The sequence below is a fragment of the Phyllobates terribilis genome, unplaced genomic scaffold (assembly GCF_046119375.1).
Source record: "Phyllobates terribilis strain yellow unplaced genomic scaffold, ASM4611937v1 Scaffold_3__8_contigs__length_932513732, whole genome shotgun sequence".
NCBI lineage: Eukaryota > Metazoa > Chordata > Amphibia > Anura > Dendrobatidae > Phyllobates > Phyllobates terribilis.
In genome coordinates, this window is record NW_027362763.1 from 669,564,868 (window position 1) to 669,589,548 (window position 24,681).

General features: G+C 47.2%; 1 protein-coding gene across 1 annotated transcript; it reads left to right on the forward strand.

The window, feature by feature from the left end:
* The first annotated feature begins 12,734 nt into the window (after positions 1-12,734).
* Positions 12,735-23,707, forward strand: LOC141257310 (uncharacterized). The gene is made up of 7 exons (XM_073671740.1): positions 12,735-12,823; positions 15,330-15,440; positions 15,552-15,719; positions 15,803-15,926; positions 16,047-16,144; positions 17,835-17,892; positions 21,314-23,707. The coding sequence occupies exons 1-7, from the start codon at positions 12,761-12,763 to the stop codon at positions 22,867-22,869; spliced, it is 2,178 nt and encodes a 725-aa protein (XP_073527841.1). The 5' UTR covers positions 12,735-12,760; the 3' UTR covers positions 22,870-23,707.
* The last annotated feature ends 974 nt before the right edge of the window (positions 23,708-24,681 follow it).

The following is a 24,681-nucleotide window of genomic DNA, read 5'->3' on the forward strand; positions in this document are numbered from 1 at the left end:
TATGTTCCCACACAGTTTTTTTGAAGTGTCTTTTTGCAGCGGATCCTTTCCAAAAATCCTCCACAAAAACAGCTTGGAAAACACTTAGTGGTTCAAACGAGAAGTTTTTAGAGCTTTTTTTTCGTGAACAAGTTTTGATAAATGCTTGGTGGGAAATAAAGAAAGTGCATGTCACTTCTTTGAAGCTGACGCTGTTGAAAACCTCTCCAAAGTAAGAGCTGTCAAATCGAAAAGCTGCAAAGAACGCTTCAGAAGAAAAAAAAAAGTCCTTCAATACTTCAGAAAAAGAAAAACTCAATAAAAAAAGGAGTTTCCTGAAGAGGATTCCAAAACTTATTGTTTTTGAACACATTAAAAAATTGTGTGAACACATCATAAAAGGTTGTATCAATCTGAGTTTTTTTATGAGAATATAAAGATAAATAATCCTTACTTGACCCTAGGAGGAAGCCTAAAATAATCGTAACAAGAAAGATGAAAATTGAAGTCTGCGTTGAAAAAAATATATACACTTTTAGGTTGTAGTTTTAGCATTGTAGTATTGCTCTTTGTGTAATGACTCAGATCAAATTCACAGAACAGATTATGTGAAAAAAAGTTTTTCTGTGACCCTACTGTGGGTAAACAGGACTCAAACTGGTGAAAACAGTGGATGCCTATGCACAGTGAAAAATCTATTGGACTCCGGTATTTCCTTCTTCACCATAATGGTTTGCTCTTCACCCTTTGAGTCTGCTTTGTTTTGTGTTGCTTTTGTCAAAATTGTGGAATCTCAAACGGAAGATGTAATGGTATCAGCTGATACTTGTTGGCTTTGATAAGTTTACAGATTTTTGTGGCCAGTACATGGCTTTTCACCGCAGCAAATGCAATTTTATTAGCTAATTTGTGATATTGACTTGTTTTCAGTTTTCAATTGATATTTGACAGTAGCTTGCTGGAGACGAGCCCAACTTATAGGTTAATGAAATGACTTGTGTCATGGTTCTATAGCCTCTTAATTAATTGCTTTTGACGTTTCCGATTCCCGTTGCTCCTTAGGGCAGAATTTAGATAGCTGGTGCCTCATGTAGCATGATGGAGTCTATGATACAAAACTGATCTACACATTTTTCTCTGAGGCTTGGAAGATGTAATAGAGTTGATGTATTTGTTGGGTTGGGGTCATAGAGGTCCATGTAGGGTTATACGTAGTCCTCTTTGGCAGTTGATGGCAGACTTGCTCACCGGAAGTCAAACATGTATAATATATGTTTCTTACAATGGGTCATTCTGGTCGATGGCATCTAACCTGACTGTGGCCACTGTTGGGTGCATACCACCTGAACGTATTCACCTGATAGTGGGCACAAACGAGGTATGTACCTAGCCTAAATGGTACATTCTTTAAATGGAAAAAAAGTCAGCAGTAGAATACCAGAAGGATCAGTGTAAAGCCAAATTCTTTAGATTCTCTTTATTAAAGACCCTGTGGAGGGCATTGAGTGAAGACTCAATTTTTAATGATGACACAAAACAATGAAGGATGATATAAACTGATCTACTGTTTTGACTCACCTGGTGAGATGGATCGTCGAAGTCCCTGGTCCAGGTGGGCACACGGGCCACTGGCGTTGGTGCAGCAGTTAAGGCACACAGGATACAAAGACTGAAAGCACTGGGGACCCCAGGCAGAAAGCACACCAGAAAAAGCAAGTATGGCTATAAAATAGGCACCGGAAGCACTCGAGATCGCAGATAGGACAAAGGAGAACTAAGAGTCTTAATGCCAAGACATAGGTGTGTTTCTTGGTTGGCCTTATATAGGCCTAGAGAGATGACATGGGAGCACGCCGGGCCACTTGCAAATCCGAACAACGAGCACACGAGAGTTTAGTGGACTGGGGTGAAGGGGATCAGAGCCCAGATCGAAGACAGGAGTGTAACAGTACCCGCCCCCCCCCTCTTAGGGCCCCTCCAAAATGAGTCTATGACTGAGGACACACTCAGGTCCGGTCACATCTTCCCTCTTTGACCCCACCTATGGAGTCCTGATAGGCAGGAACATTAGAAGCGGTGTGTTACAGATCCGGGTGGTGGAACCTCTGTGCTGCGGTGCACGGAGGGACCCAGAGGGGCGTAACTAAGTATCAACTCGGACCGACCTAGGTCGTACGGCGGCTAACGACTCCGTGACCAGGGAGGGACCGAGCAGAGGGACCAGGTGCTTCTCTGGGGACGACCTTGTAAGATACAGCAGATGGGCACAGCAGGCAACAGGCGGGAGCCTCTAGGTAGGCTGTCAGACGGTCACGGCAAGTGTCGGGAAGGAGCCTCCAGGTAGGCTGACAGGTGGTCACGGCAAGTGACGGGCAGGAGCCTCCAGGTAGGCTGACAGGTGGTCACGGCAGGTGACAGGCAGGAGCCTCTAGGTAGGCTGTCAGGTGGTCACGGCAAGTGACGGGAAGGAGCCTCCAGGTAGGCAGACAGGTGGTCACGGCAAGTGACAGGCAGGTAGCAAGCAGGGGCCTCCAGGTAGGCACGGCAGGTGCTTCCAGGTAAGCAGGCGGGCAAAGCCCATAGACAGACTGGCGGACTGAGCGGAAGACAGACTGTCGGGCTGGAGAGTAGTCAGGCTGGCGGGCAGGACTAGTAGTCAGGCTAGCAGCGGGACCTGAGGGCTGAAGCAGAGGTAAGTACACTGTGCATCAACTATTGCTCGGGCACCTCCATATTGGAGGAGGTGCTTTTATAAATGGGAGGACCTCCGGCAATTGGCCCGGGGACTCCTTAGGGCAGCGCGCGCGGCCCCTTTAAGAGGGAGGGAGCGCGCTCGCGCCCTAAGCACAGTGCCCGGGAAGCTGCGCGCGCCGGCAGAAGCAGGAAGAGGAGCGCTGGAGGAGGCTGGGCGGGGAGCGCGGCGGTGAGAGGGACGGCGTCTCTGCCTGGCAGGGGGAAGAGACGCCGATGCTACACGGTGGATGTACAGCAGAGTTTCTGAAAAGGTGTTTGAGGCAGAATCTTGAAACAGTTACGACAAGATGATCTCCACTGGGCGATCTGGTCGGACAACCAGTCAGTGACTGGAGCATCAGGTCGTAGCCAGGGAAGTACCCAAAAGCATTGGTGCATCAGAAAGTGAAAAAGCTAAAATATATATATATGTGATCCACATCTAGTGCACCAATCTGGAGGGTTACCTTCACTGTCCAGAATTTGATACGGCCACCTGAAATTGTTAGGCCATTCAGAGTTTAGCTTTAGGGGCGTCTGCAAAGAAACTAAAGGAATTTTAAGCCTTTTGGTCAGAGAGAAGTCCATAAAATTCTCTGCTGCAATAAGTATTTGTCCCTTGAACACAGGGGAACTGTTAGAAACAGACATAGGCACAAGTAATTTATCTTCAGTGGAGGAAAGCATTAATCCTAGGGTGATACCTACCTCTTTGCCTAGGGTCTGAAGTTCTCCCTGTCTGGCCTTAAATTCGGAACAATTTGTGCAAAAATGATCCCATTAACCACAATAATCTGTTCTGGCTGATATCCATGGGTTACAGTTCAGCCTTTCTGGGAGGAGAATTTGAAAATGTTTCAGAATATGAGACACAGGAATCAAATGTTTTTTCCTTAGACGATTCTTTAAAACTTAAGTCCACTTGGTTGGCAAGGAAAATGAAGTCTTCGAGGGAGGACGGCAAATCTCTAGCAGCAAGTTCATCTTTAATTTGACTGGATAAGCTGGCTTAGAAAACAGCCATGAGAGCGTCATTGTTTCATGTCAATTCAGCAGAGAGCGGATCTGTCTGGCAAACTGTCCCACAGAGCTAGTCCTCTGTCTGAGTTGCATTATAGAATCAGAGGTGGAGTAGCAATGACCCGGTTCCTCAAACACTTTATGGAAAGCAGATAGGAAAGATGGTAGAGAATACTTCATAGAGTCATCCTGCTCCCACAATGGTGCAGCCCACTCCAAAGCATTCCCAGACAGCAAGGAAAAGAATATAAGCCACTTTAAACCGGTCAAAAAAAAATTCCTGGGGATACAACTCAAAATATACACTGCATTGATTTACAAAGCCCCAGCAGGCCTTAATGTCTCCAACAAATTGTGCAGGAGTGGGCAAACATGGAGGCAGAGCGTTGCAGGCTGCTGTAGATGTTGAGGATTTGGTGGAGAAACTGCAGGTGCTGAGACAGTATGTCCACACGGGCTGTGAGATTCTGCACAGCCAGCACAAGCTCCCGTTGACTCATAGCAAGTTGCAAAACAAGTGCAGGCAAATCGTCCATATCGCATGGCCACAGTGTTGTTAATCTTTGGGATCCATGGTCTTGGTATTCTGTTTTGGCTCACCTACTGAGGTTGATCCTCCAAGCCCCTGGTCCGGGTGAGCATTCGAGTCATGGGCATTTCCGTAGCACGTAACTCACATGGCATACAAGGACTGGAAGCACTGGGGATCGCAGGCAGACAGGACACCTGAAAGCAGGTATGGCTATGGAGCAGGTACTGAAAACACTGGAGGCTGCAGATAGACAGGACATCAGAAAGCAGATAGGGAGTGTTATGGGTCCGGGTGGTGGAGCTTCTGTGCTGGGATGCAAGAAGGGACCATAGGGGCATAACTAAGCGCCTACTTGGCGGGCACAGCTGATAGGCTGGCGGGCACAGCTGACAGACAGACTGGCGGGCACTGGAACCTGAGGGCTGAGGAGAGTGTTAGCACACAAACAACAACCTTGGAGGAGGTGCTTTAAATAGGAGTGGTCCTCCGGCCATTGGCCGGGGACTCTTTAGGACGGCGTGCGCGGCCCCTTTAAGAAGGAGGGAGCGTGCGCCCTATGCACAGTGCCCGGGAAGCTGCGCGCGGTGCATACAACAGCAGCAGGGGAGCTGGGGGATGCCAGACCAGGGACGCGGCGGTGAGGAGGGCGGCTTCTCTGCCCGGCAGGAGGCAGAGACGCCGGCGCCACAGTACTCCCCCTCCTTTACACCCCCTCTTCTTTAGGCCTGCAAGAAATTTTTTTAGAAGACAAGGGGCATGAATGTTCTCACAGGGCTCCCAAGATCTCTCCTCGGGGCCAAACCCCTTCCAATCCACAAGAAAGAAAGTCTTTCCTCTTACCCTCTTGATGGCCAAAATGTTTTCTACCTCAAAGACGTCCTCAGCGAGACTGGAGCTGGAGTGGTACCTGGATCGTCAGAGAAAGAATTAAGGACAACCGGTTTGAGGAGAGACACGTGAAAGGAGTTGGGAATCCATAAGGAGGCCGGGAGTTTCAGCTTGTAAGCCACTGGATTTATTTGGTTCAGAATCTCGAAAGGAACGATGAACCGCGGACCCAACTTGTAAGATGGCATCTTGAGGCGAATATATTTTGGAGGAAAGCCAGACCTTGTCTCCCGGACGGAATTGAGGCGGATTCAGACGTCTCTTATCAGCATGCTTCTTCATCCGCTCGGAGGACTGAAGGAGAGCAGATCTAGTGTCTTCCCAAATCGCAGAAAATTCACAAACGCGAGACTTCGCGGCAGGATTGTCCACTGAAGAGGAGACGGGAAACGGAATCTGGGGGTGTCGACCGTAGACCACAAAAAACGGAGACTTAGCAGAAGACTCACTCACATGGTTGTTATAGGAAAACTCGGCCCAGGGCAGGAATTCAACCCAATCCCTATGGTGAATGTTGACAAAGTGCCAAAGGATCTGGTAAGGATCTGATTGATACATTCCACTTGACCATTGGACTGAGGATGATAGGCCGAAGAAAAATCCAAGGAGACATACAGCAGCTTGCACGTGGCTCTCCAAAAGCGAGAAGTGAATTGAACTCCTCGGTCCGAGACAATGTGGAGGAGTAAGCCGTGGAGACGGAAGATGTGACAGATGAAGTCCTTAGCCAGCACAGGTGCAGATGGAAGACCAGGCAGAGGGATGAAGTGAGCCATCTTGGAGAAGCTGTCGGCGACCACCCAAATGACTGTACAACCGGCCGATACAGGGAAATCCGTGATCAAATCCATTGCAATATGTTGCCACGGGAAGAGGAAGGAGGCGACCAGCTGGAAGGTGCCTAGGTATCTTGTTACGGGCACAAGAGGAACAAGCTGCGACAAAATCCGCAACATCCTTGCGCAGGGTGGGCCACCAATAGTGCCGGGCAATGAGCAGAAGAGTCTTCTGGCCGGCATGGCCAGTCAGTTTGGACGAATGGGCCCAGAGTAAGACCTTCTTCTGATCCTGAGCCGCTACAAAGGTCTTACCAGGAGGTAGATAAGACAGGTCAAATGGAGCAATAGTCATAATTCTGGAGGGATCAATGATGTGTAGAGGCTCCTCCTCCAGGTCGGAAGACAGAAAAGAGCGAGATAGAGCGTCGGCTTTAATGTTCTTGTCTGCCGGGCGGTAATGGAGATTGAAGCAGAATCGAGCAAAGAACAAAGACCATCTGGCCTGACGCGGGTTTAGTCTTTGGGCGGTCTGCAAATAAGCGAGGTTTTTATGGTCAGTGTAGATGACCACCGGGTGCAGAGCCCCCTCAAGCAAGTAGCGCCACTCCTTCAGCGCTAATTTGATGGCCAGCATTTCTCGATCCCCTATGGAGTAATTGCGCTCGGACGGAGAGAAGAGTTTGGAAAAGAAGCCGCAGGTCACCATTCGTCCAGACGAAGATTTCTGGGTAAGCACCGCTCCGGCTCCGGAGGAAGAGGCATCAACCTCCAAGAAGAGCTGTTTATTGCAGTCCGGACAGTGTAGCACAGGAGTGGAGAAGGCTTGTTTAAGAGAGATAAAGGCATTCTCTGCCTCAGAAGACCACTCCTTGGGATTTGCGCCCTTAAGAGCAGAGATGGGAGCTGTCCGGAAGGAGAAATGAGGAATGAAGAGGCGGTAATAGTTAGCGAATTCCAGAAACCGCTGAATAGCCTTCAACCCCTCCGGTCGGGGCCACTTCAAGAATGCAGACACCTTCTCGGGGTCCATCCGCAGTCCGGTCTCAGAGATGACATACCCCAGAAACGGCAGAGAGGTCTGTTCAAAGAGGCATTTCTCGAACTTAGCATACAGGCGATTCTTCCGGAGCCTCAGCAGGACCTAAGGAACATACGTCCGGTGAGAGGGAAGATCAGGGGAGAACACCAAGATATCGTCCAGGTACACCACCACGCAGGAATACAGGAGATCTCGAAAGATATTGTTTACTAACTCCTGGAAGACGGCTGGAGCATTACAGAGACAGAAGGGCATCACGCAGTACTCGTAGTGACCATCCCGAGTGTTGAATGCTGTCTTCCACTCGTCTCCTTGGCGAATTCGGACCAGATTGTACGCCCCACGCAGGTCGAGCTTAGTGAAAATCCTTGCGGCTTTTAGGCGATCAAACAGCTCCTAGATGAGAGGCAGGGGGTACTTATTCTTGATGGTAATCTGGTTTAGGCCCCTATAGTCGATACAAGGGCGAAGAGAGCCCTCTTTCTTTTTGACAAAGAAGAATCCTGCTCCAGTCGGAGAGGTGGATTTCTGGATAAATCCTCTAGCAATATTTTCTTCAATGTATTCAGACATGGCACGGGTCTCGGCCAGCGACAAGGGGTAAATTCGACTACGAGGAGGTGAAGCACCAGGTATTAGGTAGATGGGGCAATCATACGGCCTATGAGGTGGTAGTGTCTCTGCCTCCTTTTTATCTAAGACGTCCGGTTAGGACCAGTAGGGTGCTGGCAGGCCAGGTAGGTTAGTCGAAGTAGATGGGGGTCGAGCAGGACGAACCGGAACCAGACAGGTCTTATGGCATTCCTGACCCCAACGGAGCACCTCACCCGAGCTCCAATTCAGGACGGGATCATGTCTCTGTAACCAAGGCAGTCCAAGCAAGAGAGGATGAGAGAGACCGGACAGTACGTAAAAGGAGATCTTCTCCGAGTGCAGCATTCCCACCTGAAGAGTTACCGTCTCAGTGACCAACAAGATGGATTCAGGGAGAAGCTTTCTATCCACAGAGGGAACCGCTAAAGGATCCGCCAGATGTATGGTAGGAATCTGAAAGCACTCCACAACGGCCTGTTGGATGAGATTCCCAGCGGCTCTGGAATCCAGATGGGCTGTCTCAAAGAAGCGGGTCTCACCAGTGGTAACGGAAATGGACAGAGTCAAGAGCGGAGAGTAAGAACTCTTGCCTACGATGACCTCCCCGAGCGGTCCTAGACACTGGAGTTTACTGGTCTCACCAGGCAAGAGCAGATCTGATGCTCTATATTGCCACAATAGAAGCAACTCCCCTCAGCACGACGGGTCTCCTGGCAAGACTTGACCATCTTTACTTTGTTAATTTGCGTAGCCTCTGGAGAAGACACCTGGGGGAGTGCAGGTTGTGAGACTGGACTTTGGAAGACGGGAGCAAGGCACAGAGGTTTCCTCTCAAGGGTCATCTCCTTAGTGCGTTCCAGAAAATGGATGTCAATCCGGGTAGCTAATGACACCAGGTCGACCAGGGACGAAGGTATGTCACGACCGGCTAGCTCATCCTTGATCCGCCCGGAAAGGCCCTCCCAAAAGGTGGACACCAGGGCCTCATTGTTCCAGGCAAGTTCAGATGCGAGGGTTCGGAAACGCACGGCATACTGGCCCACAGAGAGACTCCCTTGGCGGAGTCGGAGAAGTGAGGAAGCAGTAGAAGATTTTCGTCCAGGCTCATCGAACACCTTCCGGAAAGCCGCGAGGAAAGCCTGGAGATCGGACACCAAAGGATCCCCTCTCTCCCACAGAGGGTTAAGTCACGCCAACGCCTCTCCGGTGAGGTGAGACATGGTGAATGCCACCTTGGCCCGGTCGGAGGTGAACTGGTGTGCCAGGAGTTCAAAGTGCAACGTGCACTGATTTATGAAGCCCCTACATAGGGCCGGGACACCACCATAACGTGGAGCAGATAGCCGGGGTCCAAAGCCGGATGCCACAGCGCCACTGGGTTGAGGTGCCGCCGGAGCGGGCGCCGCTCGGTTAGAGGCGGACACAGTCGGGGTGGACAGCACGTCCAGGCGGGAGTTGACTGTCCGCAGGTAGGACAGGATAGTATCCAGTTGGGCTCTCTCTGGTGAGAGACCTCTTGGTACAGGACTGAGAGCGAAGGAGCCTGGAGCCACCGGATTCCATGGCCTGCGCAAACTGTTACGGGTCCGGGTGGTGGAACCTCTGTGCTGGGATGCAAGGAGGGACCAGAGTGGCGTAACTAAGCGCCTACTCGGACCGACCCTGGCCACACGACGGCTTAGTCGACTCCGTGGACCAAGGAGGACCGGGCAGGGGAACCAGGTGCCACTCTGGGACCGACCTTGTGTGAGAGCAGGCAACTCCCACGGGTCAGGTGGCTGAGGCTGACAGGTACAGCGGCAGTTAGCTTGACGGGTGATCTGGGTAGGTAAGCAGGTGGGTACGGCTGGTAGCCAGACAGGTGATCTGGGTAGACAAGCAGGCGGACACAGCAGGTAACTTGACAGGTGATCCAGGTAGGCAAGCCGGCGGACACTGCTGATAGACAGGCTGGCGGGCACTGGAACCCGAGGGCTGAGGAGAGTGTTAGCACACAAACAACAACCTTGCGCAGGCACCTCCATTTTGGAGGAGGTGCTTTAAATAAGAGTGGTCATTGGCCGGGGACTCTTTAGGACGGCGCGTGCGGCCCCTTTAAGAGGGAGGGAGCGCGCGCCCTAAGCACAGAGCCCAGGAAGCTGCGTGCGGTGCACGCAACAGCAGCAAGGGAGCTGGGGGACGCCGGACCAGGGCAGCGGCAGTCAGGAGAGCGGCGTCTCTGCCCGGCAGGAGGCAGAGACGCCGGCGCTACAGGGAGCATATTCTCTAGTCCATTTATAAAGTAATTATTAAGGGATTACCCTATTGATTTTTTCTGAAATGATTTTTCTAAAATAATCTGTCCTATAATACCTCTGAGATGTTGTCTCTACATTTTCACAGAGCACTTTTTGGTCATGTCCCAATATAGGCTAATGTATGTAAGCATGGTTGTTATTCTTCAAAACATACAGTGACTTGTGATGAGCGAGTATGCCTTATTAACCCTTTCGGAGAGCACGCTCGGGTGCTCGGCATTTCATCCATTGTCGCCGCGCCTGCAAGTGTCACAGTTGTCTAAAAGCCGTGACACTTGCAGGCGCAGCGACAATAAATGAAACGCCGAGCACCCGAGCGTGCTCTCCGAAAGGGTTAATAAGGCATACTCGCTCATTACTAATTGTGACGTAAACCAATTTTGTTCTTATGTGTCCTTTTTTCCTCTGAACAGTATTAATTGACCACGGTTGTACGTATATTTAAATTTTATTGTACCACATTCTCAGATTTGTAATTTTGTTTTCTCTGCTCCCTTCCGCATTTTGTGTTACATCTGTAAGTCTGAAGAAAGTCTTCTTGACTGAAACATCACTGATTTTGTTTATTGGATTGGGATTGCAATTCTGATTAAATCTAATATATTTCTGGCAGCCTTAAAGAGTGGCGGATTTTGTTTCTTTACTAAATAGGGATATCTTGCTGTCATGACTGTAAACAACCTGCTTCCTTCCTTCTGCCCATTTGATGTGTTCTCTTGAGCAATGTTCTTGCTTTTGGTGCTGCTGTAGATTCACGTGTGGCTTTCTTCTTGGAGTCCTACCTCTTTGTCTAAAACCTGATTAGTCATCTCTGTATCAATCTTGAACTGGGAGAAGAACCAGTTACTCCCTGTTAACCTTTTTGGTTGGTTTCTACTTTTTTGAGACTTTGCTTCCTTATAATGTAAAAAAAAAAGCTTTTGGACTCCAGATTTAGCCACTGTCCTGCTAACTTACATATCCATTGTAAGCAGAGAAAGGACCAAAACTAATATAATCCTGCTTCTTTTTGTAGGTGTCTAATCAACACTTTTCTTAGCTGCCATTAACCATTATCTACACTGGAGGAGCGTAAAGAAGAAATTGTAGCAAATTGTACTAAATTTAGCTGTTTGGTTAAATGATTGTCAGCGTCTAATTCAGGCCTTTTGGATAAGAATTGTGAAATGGGCCTCTGTGAGAGAAGAGAATTATGAGGAGTGGTCTGTGTGAGAGAGGAGAGACCATGGGGAGTGGTCTGTGTGAGAGAGGGGGGACCACAGGGAGCGGTCTGTGTGAGAGAGGGGAGACCACGGGGAGCGGTGTGTGTGAGAGAGGGGAGACCACGGGGAGCGGTGTGTGTGACAGAGGGGAGACCACGGGGAGCGGTGTGTGTGACAGAGGGGAGACCACGGGGAGCGGTGTGTGTGACAGAGGGGAGACCACGGGGAGCGGTGTGTGTGACAGAGGGGAGACCACGGGGAGCGGTCTGTGTGACAGAGGGGAGACCACGGGGAGCGGTCTGTGTGACAGAGGGGAGACCACGGGGAGCGGTCTGTGTGACAGAGGGGAGACCACGGGGAGCGGTCTGTGTGACAGAGGGGAGACCACGGGGAGCGGTCTGTGTGACAGAGGGGAGACCACGGGGAGCGGTCTGTGTGACAGAGGGGAGACCACGGGGAGCGGTCTGTGTGACAGAGGGGAGACCACGGGGAGCGGTCTGTGTGACAGAGGGGAGACCACGGGGAGCGGTCTGTGTGTGAGAGGGGAGACCACGGGGAGCGGTCTGTGTGACAGAGGGGAGACCACGGGGAGGGGTCTGTGTGACAGAGGGGAGACCACGGGGAGCGGTCTGTGTGACAGAGGGGAGACCACGGGGAGCGGTCTGTGTGACAGAGGGGAGACCACGGGGAGCGGTCTGTGTGACAGAGGGGAGACCACGGGGAGCGGTCTGTGTGACAGAGGGGAGACCACGGGGAGCGGTCTGTGTGACAGAGGGGAGACCACGGGGAGCGGTCTGTGTGACAGAGGGGAGACCACGGGGAGCGGTCTGTGTGACAGAGGGGAGACCACGGGGAGGGGTCTGTGTGACAGAGGGGAGACCACGGGGAGCGGTCTGTGTGACAGAGGGGAGACCACGGGGAGCGGTCTGTGTGACAGAGGGGAGACCACGGGGAGCGGTCTGTGTGACAGAGGGGAGACCACGGGGAGCGGTCTGTGTGACAGAGGGGAGACCACGGGGAGCGGTCTGTGTGAGAGAGGGGAGACCACGGGGAGCGGTCTGTGTGACAGAGGGGAGACCACGGGGAGCGGTCTGTGTGACAGAGGGGAGACCACGGGGAGCGGTCTGTGTGACAGAGGGGAGACCACGGGGAGCGGTCTGTGTGACAGAGGGGAGACCACGGGGAGCGGTCTGTGTGTGAGAGGGGAGACCACGGGGAGGGGTCTGTGTGACAGAGGGGAGACCACGGGGAGCGGTCTGTGTGACAGAGGGGAGACCACGGGGAGCGGTCTGTGTGACAGAGGGGAGACCACGGGGAGCGGTCTGTGTGAGAGAGGGGAGACCACGGGGAGCGGTCTGTGTGAGAGAGGGGAGACCACGGGGAGCGGTCTGTGTGACAGAGGGGAGACCACGGGGAGCGGTCTGTGTGACAGAGGGGAGACCACGGGGAGCGGTCTGTGTGACAGAGGGGAGACCACGGGGAGCAGTCTGTGTGACAGTTGGAGCCATTAGAGGACACGGCCTCCTCTCCGGCCTCTGATCTGTTGGAGGCTGCACTGACTTCTCGGTAAATGTTGTATCCTAGTTACGGCAGGACCTGTGATGATGTCATGGTCATGTGATCAGTCACACGGGGGGGGGGGAGTAAAGCAGAACAGTTTCGCTGTAGCACATCCTGTCATGTGACCAGCAGATCACATGACAGTGACATCACCGCAGGTCCTGTCCCCCCAGGAGGTGACATCTGCAGTGATCTGTCGGGTGAGTTTCCTTGCGTCTTTCATCTGCCTCAGGCCTCATTCACACATCGCTTTTCCTCCTTTGTGTTCTGTGATAGCTCTCCTGCGCATTGTGGTCTATGGGGCTGTTTACTTGTCTGTCTATTTTCACTTACTGATCGGTTCACACGAGATCGCAGAGACTTGTCCGATATTGATCGGTGTCTCAGATCAGAGTCCGCAGTGTAGGTCTGTGGATCGGGGATAACTCGGCAGCGCTCGGATCCGTCTTGTTCTGTCCGTTTTTCACAGACTGATAAAAGCCGGAGAAAAACTGATGAAACTCGGACCATTATCTGCACGTAGGAAAAATCAGCGATGTCTGAACGAGGCCTAATCCAGGGAGGTTTTTCTCTTGTTGCATACTTAGGCTACGTTCACACACGTTGCTTTTTTTTTGCATTTTTGGTGCTTGTTACACCTGTGATTTGTCCACAGTCCATGATTATTAAATCAGCCAGAAGTCCAGCAAAAAAAGCAGCTTCTTATTTGTATAAATAAAATGGTGCAAAAATGCTGCATGTGAACACTGCCTTATAGCGCTGTTGTTCTGTAGGTGATGTGCAGCCAGCAGAGGGATCAGTGGCCTAAAATTGTTTAACCCTTTAAAACACCAGTCCATCGACCCATTTTGATGCCCCCCTTTCATGCCCAGAACCTAATTGGGCTAGCCTAGAGTGAACTGAATTTGAGTCACTTAACCCCTTACGGATATATAACGTACTGCTACATCCAATGTTGGCTTCCTGTCTTTGATTCGTACTCAGGAGCTGAGCCCGCATCTTTCCCAGCAGATGATGGCTGTTTTATTCAGCCGTCATCTACCTGTGACAGAGTGTCAATCTGTGACAGCGACAGTTACAGCGCGCGACTGGGGGGGGTCGCACTGTTCTAACCGACCATTGACTCCCTGCAACGTGATCACGGAGTGCCAATAGGTTGTCATGACAGCCGAGGGTGTGCTGAAGACCCCCGTTCCTGTCCTACGAAGACTAGCCTGCGGCTGGTATTCATAGGAAACTGTGATTTTTAGAATATATTGCACATTGCCATATATTGCACAAACAACCGGACGATCAAGTCCCCTAAGGGGACTATAAAATGCAGCCGAAAGTAAAATAAAAAATGTAGTTTTGAAAATAATAAAAAAATAGAAGTTTGAATCGCACCCTTTTTGCCCCATTAAAACCAAAGAAATTAAAAAAATTCACATATGTGATATTGTTATGTCCGAAAACGTCTGATTTCTAAAATTATGTAACCTGATAGGTAAACGTCGTAATGACAAAAAAAAAGATTAAAACTCCAGAATTATGTGTTTTCGGCTGCAATAAGAGGTGATCAAAACATCATAACTACCCCAAAATGGCCGCAATAAAAATGTTGGCTCAAGGCGCAAAAAATGAGCCGTCACACAGCTCAACTGACTGAAAATGATCCCCGTCATGGATCTCGGAAAATGACGACACAAGAAAAAATGTATTTTATTTTTTTTCTTGCGAATTTCCGAATTTTTTTTCACCATTTAAATAAAGAATAAAACCTCTGCATGTTTGGTATTGCCGTGATCTTACTGACCTGGAGAATCAGGTCATCAGGGACTGTCTAAGGCCTAATGAACACTGTAACAACAAAACCCCAAAAAACAGTTGCGGAATTGCGCTTTTTTTTTTTTGCAATTTCGCTGCACTTGGAGTTTTTTTTCGTGCTTTCCAGCACATCCCATAATAAAATGAATCATTCAATACTACAACTCGTCCCGCAAAAATACAAGCCCTCGTATGGCTGCATTGACCGAAAAATAAAGGTTTTATTTCTTGGAAGAATGGTAGGAAAAAATGTAAGCCTAAAAATTGAAAATTGCTCTTTAAAAACACCAGCTGCTTGTTTGAAGCTGTGGGCTGAGTGGCTCGCTGGCTACGTCTGTGCCCAGAACCCGTGTGCAGCGGCCTGTAGTGAGCAGAAGTGCTGGCCGTTCCTTTTTGTGTCTACAGTGCAACCTCGGTGGCACAGAGTGATATAACTATTTGGTAACCCCCTTTGATGCCATTTTTGTGCCACTGGTACATGTTTTGTAGCCGTTGTTAAGTCTACTCATCCCCGGACTGCGCACTGCATTGTGTTTTATTACTGTGATCATTTTTCTAGATTTTAAACTTTTATACTCTGATAAATACAAAGTTCTGCATCGTGCAGCTCCCTCCTCTCTGCTCTGTGACTCAAGACAGTCAAAGCAGCAGCTGGAAAATGGAGGGTATGGAGTAGAATGGGAACGGGCTGCTGTATATGGTGTACTGCAGGGTATATCCTCTGTAATACTGGATTCACTAAAACAGGGTCAACTGACTAATATATGACCAGCAGTCTGGTGTATATGTCACCTGCACCGTGTACTGCTGTGTAATTCCCAATTAATGAGACCCTGAACTTCATGTAAGGTTATACTCTGTCCTCCTTTTTTCATGTTCAAGACTTTTTCCCTTTAATAGACGATGGTCCTTTCCACCAGTGAACCCCCGAGGATGGAGCAGGACAGAGACCACATGGCGGCTCGGATATTAGACCTCACCCTGGAGATAATCTACTGGATCACTGGAGAGGTGAGAGCTTCACATCACATCACTCTGATCTCTAGTAATAAAGCCGGAAATGACGGGAAAGGTGAAGGATTCTCGGCCTCTGTGTAGTGATCGGAGTCTCCCCATACACAGGATCACACAGTAGTGAAGACGTCGTCTGGGGAGTGTGGGACCCCCCGTGTGTCAGGAGGACGGAGCAGGACCCCAAGTGACATCACCGAGCCTCCACCTCATTCACTGATACATGAGCAGAAGATCCTAGAACTGACCACCAGGATCACTGAGCTGCTGAGCGGAGAGGTGAGCGCTGCCGGGAATGCTGGGACATTGTACAATAACGCCGGGGGAGGGGTCTGCTAATGACGGGTCATTGTGTGTGTCAGGTTCCTATAAGGTGTCAGGACGTCACCGTCTATTTCTCCATGGAGGAGTGGGAGTATCTAGAAGGACACAAGGATCTGTACAAGGACGTCATGGTGGAGAATCACCCGTCCATCACATCTCCGGGTAAGAGGAGACCTTCCTGGGTTGTAGAGGAGAGAACAGGTCTGAGAGTCGTCTAGATTCCCCATCATCTGCTCATCACATATAGACAATGTATTCAGACACTGCGGTTATTTCCTATAGATGGATCCAGTCCGAGAAATCCCCCGGAGAGATGTCCCAGTCCTCTATATTCCCAGGATCGGCCAGAAAAGGAGGAAAATGTCCCCCGGGATCATCAGGTAGATGAGATGAGATTTCTGTAAATCCTCTGTAGATTGATGTAATGAGGCTTCCTCTGACCTCCTCCGGCCGCCGTGCTGTGCACTGGAGGATCCATCAGATCCTGGTATTGTCGGTCGGTATAAATGATTTCTGGGTTTATATTAGATTGTGTGAAGCTTCCTGCTGTCTGGAGATTGAGATGTAATGGGATCAATGTAAAGTTCTGCAGTGAGATGTAAATGACAGATAACAGCACAATGCCAATCAGCTGCTTCTAAGGCAGAATACTTTCGTAGATTGCAATAGTCATACGGTCACAAATTAGTTACATGAATGTAATCAGTTGCCACCAAATTGTATAGTGAAAAAAGTTGTCCCCCAATTTTTTTTTTTTTTTACACTGCTCTCACCAAAACCTAGAAATTTGGTTGTGGTCACCAGATTTAAAACGGAGAACAGCACAAGTCCAGGGCTGCTCTTATCTGCTCTTATCCGGAGAGATGTCCCAGTCCTCTATATTCCCAGGATCGGCCAGAAAAGGAGGAAAATGTCCCCCGGGATCATCAGGTAGATGGGATGAGATTTCTGTAAATCCTGTACAGATTGATGTAATGAGGCTTCTACTAATCTCAATGTAACCTTCTGCAGTGAGATGTAGATTTCAGATAACCGCTCAATGCCAATCAGCTGCTTCTAAGGCACTATCTTGGATTGTAAGGGTCATTCGCTCCCTGGTCAGGTAGATTGGTTTTTCCAAATTTTGGGTGAAAAAAGTTACAAAAAAGAAAAAAAAAATGTATGCTGCTCTCATCAAAAGTGGAAAAATTGGTTGTGGTCACCAGATTTTTTTTTAGAATGAAAAACAGAGGACGGCACAAGTCCGGGGCTGCTCATATCTGTCCTATGTTTCCTTTACTGACTTTTTTCAATTTCGAATGCGTCTTTTAATAAATTTGTTGCTACAACTCACATTTTGAAACTTTGCCGCGTTTCTACACAAAATGCAGGTTTTAGTCTTTTACAGAATATGAAGTTTAGTTATTTCTTTCTATTATAGTTCCTGATGGTTTTAGGTACAAAGAGAAGAAACAAAAGTGATGAGAGTCCTGGAGAAACTCAGTTATGAGGAGAAATAGGAAGTAGCGAAATGTATTTAGTGGTGAGAAGAGACGTCTAAGAGGAAGACGCGATAAACTGTACAACTATGAGAAGTGTTAAGAGCAGATTTACACTGGAGGTCACTGCAAAGGACGAAGCCGAATTCTCTCTGACGGGTGGAAAGAGGATTTTTGGTACTCTCCGTAAAATCTTTTCCTCTTTGCCTTCATTAGAGGACACAGGAGACCATGTTGTGTGCCCCAATGAGGCATCCAAGAAAAGAAGGGTAAATCTTCGGTGGTGATGAAAGGCTTCTTTACGGTAAATGCAGGGATACCTGAATAATGTGACTGAGCTCAGTGTCCACCTCACGATAGACCGAGACCATTTTATGCAGAGAAGTAACAGGAACGTTCCTGTCGATGTGTAAAGTACGAGGGTAATCGTGATCATGTCTGATAACCACGTGAGAAGATCTTTCTCCTTTTACAGCAGATTGGTTCTTGCTTTCTTGCTGTCTTGTTTTTGCTTTTTAACCTTTATGTGGATCTAGGATAAGCCAGGGTTGCGTTTCCTTTTTCTTATACCTTTACTGTGGGATTCTTCTAGGAAAGTTCTGGTGGAACGAAGCGCGAACGAGAAGCCCCCACATCGGTGTCAGTGACCGGTAAGAGTCGCCCGCTCTAAACATCCCTAACGTTGGTATCACTGATAGGAAGTTCTGAAAAATGTCTTCCTAACGGTCGTTAATATCAGGCCTCATTCAGACGTCGTTTGTGTTCTCCACGTGTACCCGTTATCGTCTATGGAGCTGTTCACATGTCCATGTTTATTTGCGGACCGTGTGTTCTGCAAAAACAATCACAGAGACATGTCCGTATGTGATCTGAGTCACAGATCAAAATTACGGCCACAATTCTATGGTTACGTGAAAAATCACCTGCGGGGCTCGGCCTGTAATTAACATTGTAGTGGGTAGAAGTTTTCCAGTTTATTTAGTTATTAATTATTTTTTATAGAAGAAAATCACCGATGGTAAAAATGTCCATGTCATGTCTTTGGAGGTGTTTGTATTGTTCTCACGCTGTAAATTGAACGGTAAAGATATTTATGGTAGAATCTAGACTGTAGGTCGCCAAACAGGAAAAAGCGAAGGCGGTTTAAGAGATTATTCATGAATGTAATAAAATGATTCAAACGACAATCTGTCCTAGTCACGTGTAGTCTGAAGAAACACGGCTCCCGAGACTTGTGTCTCAACTGACAGAGGAGCTCACATACCTTATCTGCTGGAGAAGTGCTGTGACCGAAGAAGAAGTAAATCTTCTCCCCGGCTGACTGAATACAGAAGACTGAGGCTCAGTCAGTTGAAGAGAAGATTTATTTCTTCTCCTGTCAGACAGTTCTCCGGCAGTTAACCGGTACGTGTGCTTACAATACAGCTCCTCTGTCACTTGAGACATAAGTGTCGGGAGCTGTGTTTCTTCAGAATGCCTTCTTGCCACCTGACTAGGATGGCCCGCTGTATGAATTGCATATCAGCGACATTTTATTACATTCTTGAAGAACCTCTTTAAGCATGATTGGGGTGTTCCAGAAAATTAGGAAATTTGTAGAAGGAGCAAAGAACACCTTCCTGATATCCACTGATGACTTAACCATTATATTTTCTGATCCGTAAATGTATATTTTCTTTACACGACATTGGGGGGCGGTCGTCCTGTCTGTGACTCTATTGCAGTTCAGAAATTTGCTTTACTGCGCTAGCAGGAACATATAGAAACGGGAGATGGCTCATTGGTTTGTCTTAGAGAATGCTGTAGGCACGATCTACAAATTGACTTACGTCACCAGTTAAAATAAGTTTAAATTAAAACTTTTAGTAACTTAAAGGGTTATTTCCATCTCCTAGATCCTATTCCAATATGTAGTAGGTGTAATAAAAATAATAATAATAATAATATTATCAAATACCCTCCAATTAGAAATGTAGTATAGTTCTTCTGATTCGCTATGTCTCTTTCCTCATGTGCAGGGCATTGCAGGACCTTAGGTATCCATGGTTACAACCACTGATATAGTGACAGTTAGCTAGTTGCTAGTGGTTGTAACAATGGATACCTAAGGTCCATGAGGTAAGTGACATGGTGAATCAGAAAAACTATACTACATTTCTAATAGAAGGTATTTGCTAATGTTATTTTTATTACATCTACTACATATTGGGAAAGGATCTTGGAGATTGGAATACCCCTTTTAATTAACCCTTCAGTGCTCCATGATAAATATATCCGTCATTAAGCCGGTCTGGGCGTATGAAATGGGCTCAGGAGCTGCATTATGCAGCCGTCATCTGCCTCCGACAGCAACAACTGCTGCTCGCTCCATTCACCGCTGTTAATCCCGTAAATGCCGCCGTTAATCACTGACCACGGCCATTAAACATCAGGGGTCCATTGACAGCCTGATGTGCACACACATGGCGCATATACACACTGACAAGCAGGCTGTCGGTCAATGTGCCAGGGAGTGATTACCGCTCTCACAGTATAGTGATCAGTGGCTGTAGCCGCTCCCTGCACAGCTCCCATCACTGAACGGCTGCAGGGACGATATAAGTTAATTTTCTTCCTGAAGCCGCTGCTCCAGAAGGGCAGTTTGCCATGATGTAAACTCTACCTGCAGATTAACCCTATATCTACATGTAAATAGCGTTTCTGGTGTGACAGGTTCCCTTTTAACTTTGATGTCTTTTGACACTCTGAAATAATACAATATATGGTTGGGAATGAAACATCGGGCGCTATCTCTGCAAGGCATTGCATCATAGATCCTTGTGACGACAATGGCCCCCGATTTATTAGAGGGCTTGTCCATTTACTCAGACAACCCCTTCTGAATCCCTATGTTTTCGGCCAGAAAAATAATAACACCTATACTCACCTCCAGTGCCGTTCTAACAGTGTTGGTACTGGCACTCCCAGGGATTGCTGGCTTCACTGTCCCCTCCTTCAAACAAATCAAGACATCTGGGGGAAGCGAGAGCTGCTGCCGTCCTCTCACTTCCTCCGGATGACCGTTACGTCCATAAGAGAGTAGAGTGAAGCCATCACTGATTGGCCACAGGGATCACATGACATAATATAATGTCACGTGAGCCCCAAGAGAGCCAGTGCCGACACCGCTGGAACAGCACTGGCACCGTAAGTGAATGATAATAAATAATAATAAATTTTATTTCTATAGTCCCAACATATTCTGCAGCACTCTACAATTAAGCGGGAACATGTATAGACAATAAAGACAATAGAAAGTAACACACAGTTCACTGGTTACAGGAGGAGTGAGGGTCCTGCTGCTCGCAAGCTACAATCTATAAGGAAATAGCGTGAAGACAATAGGTAGAACGTGCTGTTATGTACGGTCCAGCCATCATTATAATAAATAAGGGTTATGATATCAAGCTGCATGATGATCTGTCTAAGTGCAGTTACCGTGTGCTATAGGGTGCATGGAGGTTGTGGAGACATGAATAGGAAGGAGCAGATTTAGATTAACATTTAGAAGGGAACAGGGGAGAGTTAGGTTGGGGAGTTGAGGTGATCGGCTTGTCTAAACAGATGTGTTTTTAAAGCACGCTTAAAAACATGGGAGCTAGATATTAGTTGGATCGTTTGGGGTAGTGCATTTCTGAAAACTGGCGCAGCACGAGAGAAGTCTTGGAGGTTGTTAGTCTTAGATCAGTTGTGGAGTGGAGGGCACGGGAGGGGAGATAGACAGACAGAGATGAGGGAGGTGATGTAGGGCGGTGCAGAACTGCGGAGAGCTTTGTGGCTGAGAGAGAGAAGTTTGTATTGTATTCTGTAGCGGATGGACAACCAGTGTAATGTCTGCCGCAGGGTAGAGGCGTCTGTGTAGCAGCTGGACAGAAATACGACCCTGGTTACCTCATTCAGGGTGGATTGGAGAGGACAAAAATTTGGTTGGAAGGAGACCGATCAGTAAAGAGAAAAAAACCGCTGGAGTGGTGCTTTAAATAGTTTGTTAAAAAATAATATCCCCAATTTTTTTTTTTCTTTTTTTAACAGTTAAAAAGACAATAAGAGGTTCCCGGGGACATCACCATTTATTTCCCTGTTATAAAGAAGAAAATAACAATACCTTACAAGCTAATTCGTTACTTCCTCATGTACCCGAAGTCCTTCCCAGCAGAGATCTCTCCACTGATCCTTCTGATCAGAAGATTCCTTCATCTAGTCAACCACTGATTGGGAAACAAACAAGTAGATATAGTCAGGGGGAAATATTCCCACATGGAAAACATTTAAAAAAAGAATCTAATATTTCTGTGCTTGAGAAAAATCATAGAGATATAATGTTATTTTCATGTTCAGAATGTGGGAAATCCTTTAAGGGGGAAATTAGTTATATTAAACATCAGATAACTCACATAGAAGAGAAACCACTACCGTGCCTTAGCACCCAACCAAATCTCGTGGATCATCCAAGAAGTCAAACGGAAGAGAAGCCATTTTCATGTCCTGAATGTGAAAAGTGTTTTGGAAAGAAAGCTAATCTTCTTTTACATCAGAGAATTCACACAGGGGAGAAGCCGTTTTCATGTCCTGAATGTGGGAAATGTTTTAGTAAAAAAGCAAGTCTTATGGAACACCTAAAAACTCACACAGGGGAGAAACCATTTCCATGTTCTGAATGTGGGAGATGTTTTAGTGACAAATCTGCTCTTATTAAACATCAGAGAATTCACACGGGGGAGAAGCCATTTTTATGTCCTGAATGTGGGAAGTATTTCAGCCGGAAATCAAATCTTGAGGGACATCTAAAAATGCACAGAGGGGTAAAGCCATTTTCATGTTCAGAATGTGGGAAATGTTTTAGCTACAATTCAGCTTTTGTTCATCATCAGATAACTCACACAGGAGAGAAGCCGTACTCATGTCCTGAATGTGGGAAATGTTTTAGCAATAAGTCTAATCTTGCAGGACATCTGAGAAGTCACACGGGGGAGAAGCCGTTTAAATGTTCAGAATGTGGGAAATGTTTTAGTCAGAAATCGAGTCTCGTTAAACATCAGAGAACTCACAGAGGGGAGAAGCCGTTTTCATGTTCAGAATGTGGGAAGTGTTTTAGTCAAAAAGCAAATCTTGTGGAACACCTAAGAATTCACACAGGGGAGAGGCCATTTTCATGTCCAGAATGTGGAAGATGTTTTAGCGAGAAATCGGGTTTACTTAAACACAAGATAATTCACACGGGGGAGAAGCCGTTTTTGTGTCCTGAATGTGGGAAGCGTTTTAGTCGGAAATCAAATCTTGAGGACCATCTAAGATCTCACAGAGGAGAAAAGCCATTTTCATGTTTAGAATGTGGGAAATGTTTTAGCCAGCAATCCAGTGTTAAATTACATCAGAGAATTCACACAGGGGAGAAGCCATTTTCATGTCTTGAATGCGGGAGATGTTTTAGTCGTAAATTATATCTTATGGAACATCTAAGAATTCACACAGGGGAGAAGCCATTTTCATGTTCAGACTGTGGGAAATGTTTCGGCCAGAAATCAAGTCTTTTTAATCATCAGAAAACTCACTTTCGGGAGAAGACTATTAACGATTCACCTCTATAACTCTACCCCTCGGGACCCATGTCAGGGTAGTACTAAGCAGACCGAAGCCTTCAGATGACCTGCACCAAACTATTATGAGGTTCTGATTACTTGGGAATTGTCAGTTTGCCTGAATGTTCAGGAGCAGAACTGAGGACCATTGGCTACAAAGGAAATAGTCAATGGAGAAGCCGTACTCGGACCTGAAGTGAGCGCATACATTCGTCGTCCTTACCGGAGTAGTCCTGTGCGATAGGTTAGGTATTGTGCACCTGTCCTATTCATTAACAAGGTACAGATGCCACAGCACTTTGCAATCACGCACGCACATCCCGGCACGTGTCCGTATGCATGATGTCTCCTACCCCACTCTCTTCACGATGCAGAAGTGAGAGGAAAAGGGTTAATTCTGTCTGTATTCTTGCAAGTATTGCTTTTAAAGATTGTGCCATGGTGGCTATCATAGGTTGATCGTCACAGAAGTTGAGGTCACAAAAATTTTCGGGCTGGAAGTGATTTGTGAGTGGCTAATGGAAATGTAGACATGACAAAAGTATTGCTCTCAACAAAAGCTAAACTTTATCGATACACATTAAAATGTATATAAGTTTATTAATATGTTATTCCCTCTCCATAGAACCGAGAACAGGGCTCTGTTTTGACCTATCATTAACCCCTTAATGACACAACCAATTTTTTAGTTTTTGCGCTTGGCTTTTTTTTTTTTTTTTTTTTTTTCCTTCTCCTCATCCAAGAACCAGAACTTTATGGCCATATGAGGGCTTGTTTTTTTTGTGGAACGGGTTGTAGTTTTTTTTTTTTTTTTTTTTTTTTAAATATTTAAGTGGATTAAATAAGTTCTGAAAGCTTGTTAAAAAATAAATAAATAAATTAAAAATGTTTTGTGTTAGTATTTTATTTTCTCCACAATGGATATGTAGTTTTTAGGTAAAATTAAACTCTGCAACCGAGCCCGTGCTGACGCCAGCGCCTACTTCATCTAGATGTGGATCCCGAGGACGCACGTTCAGCTGAAATGCATCGCGGCGCAGAGACACAGTGAATTCTTGCTCTGCAATACACTCCGTCAGACAATCAGAGGCCGGCAGCTGACGTTGGTGTGCAAGTTACTGGCTGTGCATAGCAGTGACATCATGCGCTGCCCGCCGCTTTCACGCTGAAGTCAGCTGCCAGCTACAGAAGAGGACGCCGTGCCTCATGGGAGCGGAGGAAGGCAAGTAGAATCATTTTTATTTTTTTATGCATTAAAGAACGGCTGCAGAATGGGGGACATATACAGTGGGTACGGAAAGTATTCAGACCCCTTTAAATTTTCCACTCTTTGTTTCATTGCAGCCATTTGGTAAATTCCATTTTTTTCTCATTAAAGTACACTCTGCACCCCATCTTGACTGAAAAAAAACAGAAATGTAGAAATTTTTGCAAAATTATTAAAAAAGAAAAACTGAAATATCACATGGTCATAAGTATTCAGACCCTTTGCTCAGACACTCATATTTAAGTCTCATGCTGTCCATTTCCTTGTGATCCTCCTTGAGATGGTTCTACTCCTTCATTGGAGTCCAGCTGTGTTTAATTAACCTGATAGGACTTGATTTGGAAAGGCACACACCTGTCTATATAAGACCTCACAGCTCGCAGTGCATGTCAGACCAAATGAGAATCAGGAGCTCAAAGGAACCGCCCAAGGAGCTCAGAGACAGAATTGTGGCAAGGACCAGATCTGGCCAAGGTTACAAAAGAATTTCTACATTACTCAAGGTTCCTAAGAGCACAGTGGCCTCCATAATCCTTAAATGGAAGAAGTTTGGG

Coding starts and splice junctions, on each gene's coding strand:
- LOC141257310 (XM_073671740.1), top strand. CDS start 12,761: ATGACAGTGACATCACCGCAGGTCCTGTCCCCCCAGGAGGTGACATCT. Junction 15,441..15,551: donor TCTACTGGATCACTGGAGAG/GTGAGAGCTTCA, acceptor CCCCATACACAG/GATCACACAGTAGTGAAGAC. Junction 17,893..21,313: donor CACATCGGTGTCAGTGACCG/GTAAGAGTCGCC, acceptor TTTTTTTAACAG/TTAAAAAGACAATAAGAGGT.